The sequence below is a fragment of the Ixodes scapularis genome, unplaced genomic scaffold (genome assembly GCF_016920785.2).
Source record: "Ixodes scapularis isolate PalLabHiFi unplaced genomic scaffold, ASM1692078v2 PGA_scaffold3__209_contigs__length_174095766, whole genome shotgun sequence".
Classification (NCBI taxonomy): Eukaryota; Metazoa; Arthropoda; class Arachnida; order Ixodida; family Ixodidae; genus Ixodes; species Ixodes scapularis.
Window position 1 is genome coordinate 140,009,137 of NW_024609868.1, and position 6,812 is coordinate 140,015,948.

General features: G+C 42.2%; 1 protein-coding gene across 1 annotated transcript in view; it reads right to left on the reverse strand.

The window, feature by feature from the left end:
* The window catches only part of LOC120849933 (nose resistant to fluoxetine protein 6-like), a 90,697-nt gene extending 86,021 nt beyond the window's left edge, over positions 1–4,676 (reverse strand). The window contains exon 1 of the mRNA XM_040222244.3: positions 4,361–4,676. Within this exon, the coding sequence (XP_040078178.1) occupies positions 4,361–4,676 (316 nt within the window). The remainder of the gene's footprint in view (positions 1–4,360) is intronic.
* Positions 4,677–6,812: the final 2,136 nt, after the last annotated feature.

The window sequence follows — 6,812 nt, forward strand, 5'->3', positions numbered from 1 at the left end:
CTGGCGTTAACAAGGGCACACCGAAGGCGACTTGATCGACGAGCTCCATCGCGCACGCATGCGCTGTTGTACTGAGAATGACGCGGCGTCTATACAAATCGGGTCTTATAAAAAGTGCTGTATATTCGTTATGACATAGGCTGCAACACTTTCGCTCCTAGATCGGTCAGGCTGCAGGTCCGAACATACACGAGTAGCTGGCATAAAACCCGTATTCGTTACGCGCAAGGCCGATCCGGCTACATTAATGCAAGGCGTCCGTGTAGCTTGACGTTTAAAAAACAAAAGTATCGAGAACAGACAAAAAACAGGGACGATGCTGGTGGAATGCGAAGCCCAGTCGGAAACTGAAGTATAGTGAAACGAACATATATCTTAAAAGTTATCTATTAATTTATTGTCGCCTTTATCCAGTTTGATGTAATTTAACTACATTATAAGCTTTTATGCGCCCTGCTTACAGATGCTGCTCTTTCAGAGGTAACAAAAATATGCACCAATACTATATTCCCAGCTATCTTTTTTTTAGTAAATGTGTTTATAGATTTCCAAGATGCAAAGTAATACGTGACGCAGAAGCACACATTCAGTAACATCAAGCTGCTTTGTCTTATTTCCTCTTGGTGTTTCATATATTTACAATTTCTCCTTTGCTTCGTGTGCTTTGGAAGACACCCCATTCGTACAAAGGCGAAACACGAGAACAATGAATCACTTTAAAATAATGATGATTAGCATATGTACAGCATTGAAATGTGACGATCATCAAATCTGAATCTAACAGTGTTACAAAAATTACTAGAAACAAACGGGAATTACTATTGACATAATCACCGCAGCTTCGACTGTTGCTGCCCTTCATGACTGAAATCTAATAAATTCGAATGTTTCCACAGGTGTTTAGTATTAAAGAATTGCAGAAAAACGGAACCAATTATGTAAAGTATCTGCAAGTACCGTAATTTTAGCCAGTAATGTGGGATGCCCATGGCCGCGTAAATAGTTAAAATTTTCTTAGAACAAAAACCAAAACTCTAGACGTCGAATTTTCAGTGTCAACAGCTATGCATAAATATTTCGATTTTAATAAAAATTGTTTTTGTAACGGCCACTGAGAGACTATGTGGCTCTACAGGTCCATTAGGTCTCTACCGAAAAGCCCTTATAAATATAAATCATGGGGATGCCTATTTCATTACGAAGTCCAATCGAACTACAAATGATCCTTGGGGAAACTAAAATTCGCATCCGCGTAATATAGCTAGAAGCAAACAAATCGAGCACGTAGACTTGTAGGTATCGTGACATCATTTATTGAAGTGACATAATGGCATAAGTAAAACGAGTTGCTTCTTTATTTTGTTGCACATAACTTTGAAGAAAGACGATCCCTGTGATGCGTGAACGTTTTCTTCTAAGGCAAAAAAAAAAGAATTTTTTCTTTTTGTATCGCGACATATTTTTGCGCAAAGTAAACAGATAATACATCTGCGCATTGTGCAAATAGGAAAGAAAAAAGAAACTGTAGCTCTTCGTCGTACCACGCAAAACAATGCCAATTAACGCAAGAGGATATACGACAGGGCTAAACTTATTTCTCTCAATGTTTCAGGCGAGCTTTTGCTGTCGCGTTTTCATCCCTTTTCTGTTCTCAATATTTTATTGAGTCAGTAGCTATTTTCTTCCTTCAGTTTTTCTGCCGCCCTAAGCCTTAGGCGAATTTAGGGTGAGGCTTTGGGGGCGGGGCAGGGGGGGGGGATTTTCAACGACGTGTTACATCACAAACTAAATTTATAGTCACTGGGAAATGCGATATCAAAGGCAGAGGTCATTGCCATTTCACTAAGAACGAGGCATATTTTGCAAAAAAAAAAAAAAGCACAAGGATATGATGTTTTATATAAAAAAAATAAACTTTGACCTTGACACCTAAAAGTCAGGGAAGCGGTCGCCCCCCCCCCCCCCCCCCCCTCCTCCTTAAGTACGCCACTGCATGAAACCGTGGTAAAAGTTTAATTGATCAATTGGCTAATCCCCGGATGTTCGCCACGCAATAAGATTCCATTGTCAAATATTTATTACCGGCAGTTAGAAAAACTCCGTCAAACTGAAGCATTCTTATTACACATCTTCTACCAAGGTCGCACTGTGGACACAATTATTTATGAGTCAGTTCATCCAACACAAATAAAACACGGCAAGTTGTTGATAGGATGTTGCATTAAGTTAAATTAAATTATTGTCATTCTTTTGGCTTTAGGAATATCACATGCGTATTCTCTTTTTGTAACAAAGAAGTCACATTCTTTTCCGCTGCGATTGACTTCCGAGATTGCTGCTAGAAACCCCGACACTTTTCGTTTCACAATTTTGAACTGTATTACGGGCAACGCACTTTACAATGGCACAGTCATGACTAGGTCGGCCGTCGCCAGAGCAAGTGCAGGTAACGCAGCTGCCCGTGGTTTCCTACTAAGCAGGATTACGGCCACAATTAGCGGTCACTTTATAAAAGACGAAGGTGACGAGTACTTTGCCGCCCTAAAGACTAGTGACCGAAATCGGCGCGTGGGGTAGCTAGACATTTATGACAAAAATCAACCTGCATCCGTACTCGGATAGGGCAGGAACATTTATTCTTGGGTGAATTCACCATCTTGCTTTAGCATTCACTGTGGGTAAGTCAATTTAGGCAAATCAAATTTATAGTGTATGCGTTGTGTACGCAGAAGATTTTGCATCTTGTAAAAGAAGTATCACCCTAGTAACCTATTAAAGCAATCATACATTTCTGGCGCCGATCCGCATCAATTGAAAAACAAACAAGAATATATGAAAATCATTTTTAGCACTCAACAGAGTCACCCACAATGAAGCTCATATTCGTGGAAGTGTTTTAATACTGAGGGCAACTGAGGGCAGTTTTTTTTATAGGCATGGCAAGAGCACCGTTGAAGGGCAACATTCGTACAAGTAGATGTGCGGGCGGTTGAGTTCATGTGACTGGTAAACGAATTGCCTTCGTCAGGGCACATTTTCAGTCACGTAAAAAAAAAACCGTAAATAAAAGTTTCACAGAAATTTGATCCTTAAATGTGGAGAATCATGAAGTCATATAGGCATGTGGGGTAAGCGTGCGCATTGAGTTACTTCATGAAGTCTACATTTTTACTTATAATATATACGAGTAGATGTTATCAGCATACGTAGTTTTATCATGTTTATTCATTTAATATATATTCGGTAATTATTCTCGTCTACTCTCATCTATATGAGGCTTTCTCGTATAATTCGGTTCATTTTATCTTAAAACTTATATTTGCCTTCATCCATGCTCATAAAATTTTTACTCTTTAATAAACTGCGCAAACTACACGTGCGAGTCGCGTGCTATCATTGTTCCTGAGTTATGTTTCTTTGTGTTCTTTGTGTATGAATGTTCAGATCAGCTTCACTACTCTGCATACACCCTAATTTCTAAAAAAAAGATTTAGCGAACTATTTTCGTTGAGCATTGTTTTATTCATTACTACAGGGAGACGTCCATAGAACCAACCATTGTAATATTTACAATACCTAAATTACAGAGGCCAATGTGTTTATTATAATGAGCATACAATTATAATTATTCTTAATTGAGCAATCGCAAAGAAATTTCATACACTGAAGCAAACTATTTTTCACTATCGTCTATAATAATCAACAGCTGCTCCTCTACAGCATGCACACTTCCTATGTATTATCTGCACAGTCATTTATAGAGTTGATAGTGCGGTGAGATAGCATTTTATGTGCACAACCTCGTGCACAGTGGGTGCAGCACAATAAATCTTAGTTTCGTAAAGGTATGCGCGACGATATCCAGGAGTTCCTTGTCATTAATACTTTCACAATTCTAAAACCCAACAAGAATATGCTGCCATATAAAATTATAGTGCGGTGGATACGTTTTAGACCTCTGACGTAGTAGTTGCCAAATACCATACAGACGTTAATGCACCTTGAATCGACGTGCGTAAATACAGGGCTTTATTACCTGTTGCTTTAAAAACCTATGTTTTATCAAATGTAAAACGCTCTTTATTTAAAATTTTATCATTTAGTCATTGTCACCGAACGCAGTACTAACCCCTACAACATTAGATATTTCTTGAGAAAAATGTGTTGTTTCGTTGAAAAAAGTGCGGTTCAGAAAGGTTGTGGGAAAAAAGTTTACATAGTAACTCCTCAAAGTAACTTCTGCGTTTTCTACATTGAAAAATAAAATTAAACAGGAAAGTAGCATCGGTTTTTTTTTTTTTCACTTCCAATTTTTTTTGCCGCACAAGTGTCCGCGGCAGGACGTGTGGTATGAACTCACGTCTTATTGTCCAGGGCTCGAAGTTCCGCAGCGCGTGCACAAACTTGAGCAGCTTGAGACTGCACTGCGGCGACAACTTGGCACCGAGGAACCTGTCCGCCGAGGAATCGTAGGCCTGGTCAATCAGAGTCTGGAGCATCTCCCGCAATATGGCCAGGGCGTTCAGCTCGGGGGCCTCCGTCGTCCAAGTCTCGTTGAAGCCCACATCCCCCGCCGGCACGTCGGCGGCCGTCCCATCGCCCACTACTCCCGAACACAGGATGAAGGAGACAACGATGCCCCGTATCCAAGGGCAACTTCCGCAGTTTGATTTCATAGTGAATTGTCGGTCGTAGCGTGGAGACATCAGGCAGTGACTCGACGAGCCGCGGTCCCTCTGTCCAGGAGCGTGAAGGAAGAAAACTGCAAACACCGACGCGCACTTTTGCCCAGTGCACGTCGAGAGAGTGCTCCCGGGAAACTCTTTGGCTCCGGTCGGAATACGGAAATCAACCTTGATCGCGAGGCCCTTTGTGGCCGCCAACCTCCACACGCCTGTGTAGAAGGAAAAGGAGACAGCTAGGTTGCTTTACGTCAACGCCCGGCAGCTGTCGTGTGAGCGCTTTCTCGCTCTTTGGCATTTGCTCCGCGAGGGGAACTGCGGCGACCAGCGAATGTTCAGTCCGAGGGAGATCCAGACATCTCCCCTCCCTGGAGCGCGCTCCGTTCCTGGTAATTAGGGAGTTTTCGTAGACCGCGTTTCCCCCTTCCGCTATGCCCTCGGCAACGAAGAAGCCGCTAATGCGCCTGCGAGCCGATGGTCTTGAGTGTAGAGTTCCCGGTATCGTAGCGGGCTGCGAAGAGCATTGCGTGACAGCCATCTTGAGCAGCCAGGTGTCGATAGCAGAATCCACATGTCCGGGCAACGTTTGCTGCGGAGAAGCTTCTTCTGGCGGCCGCCCCATTCGGCGCCCAAAGCGGTAGGCAAACGGGTTGCGGAAACGCCGTCGCAAGCTCCGCTGCCTCCGTTCTTGTTCGCCTCTCATTGACTACGTCCGTGGCACGTCAAGAGAAAGTTGCCACTAGTTCGGGGGTCCTGCCGCCATCGCTGCTCGTTTCCGGGATGTGTCAATTTGTGTATCGTCACCGGCTCATCAGAAGCCCGCGTTGCCTTAATGTGAGTACTCGGTAAATGCTACAAACGTGGGTCAGCTGCTTTAAGGGCCCTCAGTCGTAACAGCGCTCGGGCAGTACAAAGGCTTTTTTAAAGGTATGACCTCTCGTTTGCAGCCTTCGCCGCGCACTTTCCTCGACGTGTAACTGAACGTGACAGGCTTCGCTTGCTCACCTCCGAGCGTTCATGTTTCCACTGCCATGATTGTATGTTCTTTTCGGTCTGAATATTTCGCAACATTACGCGCTTCTGTCTTTTCCAGTTGCTTATGCGCCAACGCCAGCGTACACTGCTGCATGCTTATGCACACTACATGATCTTTGTATGGACAACTCTAAAAGCAGGATTTATGAAGCTATCACCAGAAGTTGGGAATGGGAACTAAACCAATTTCTAGTTCGCTTTTTTGAATATCCCATATATAAATATGTCTATATTCAAAGAATCTGCGATGGAGCATGTAAAACCCCATCTTTATTATATAGTTACTGTTAAAAACGACATTAATGGGGGAAGGCAATCAGAGGGGTCTGTATGTCCTCAGGTCTTAAATAACACACACACACACACACACACACACACACACACACATATATATATATATATATATATATATATATATATATATATATATATATATATATATATATATATATATATATATATATATATATATATATATATATATATATATATATATATATATATTCTATCCTTCGAGGCATTTAGCCGCTGCCCATGTTATTCTTAAGAAAACAACAAAAACCTTCTTCCTGGGACACTCCGAAATACCTGTCAAGATTCGTGTGAAAGATGCTAGTACTTCATGGCTCTCACGTTGCTGACTACCTCAGCAAGACATCGCTACTTTTTCAAGGCTGCTGTTCGACTTTGTTCTACCAAATACTGGCACCTCCGCGGTTTTCTCTTACCTACCTCTATATTGAGCGGAGATAGAAGCTGGACTCATACTCTTGCTCCAGACTCTACCATTCCCAACTTCCTTCGACTTCACCTACTCGGAGTATGCATGGAATGATAATTTAAACTGTACAACAGTAAGCATCGCATGTTCCACCGGAATATTTCAGAGGCAAGTCATAGAATAGCAATGAGCAGTAATTAAACGTATGGACGCGCACAGTTTTCTTATTTATGGCCCTACATGTTTTTTTTCTTCATGAGTTTCTATGATCCACATTCACAATACTATCAAGGTCTGCTTTTCTTGGGGAAAGATCGTAACGTTCCTCAGGTCTGTAATCGCCTGGGCATCATACAACGCAAATATACAGTAGA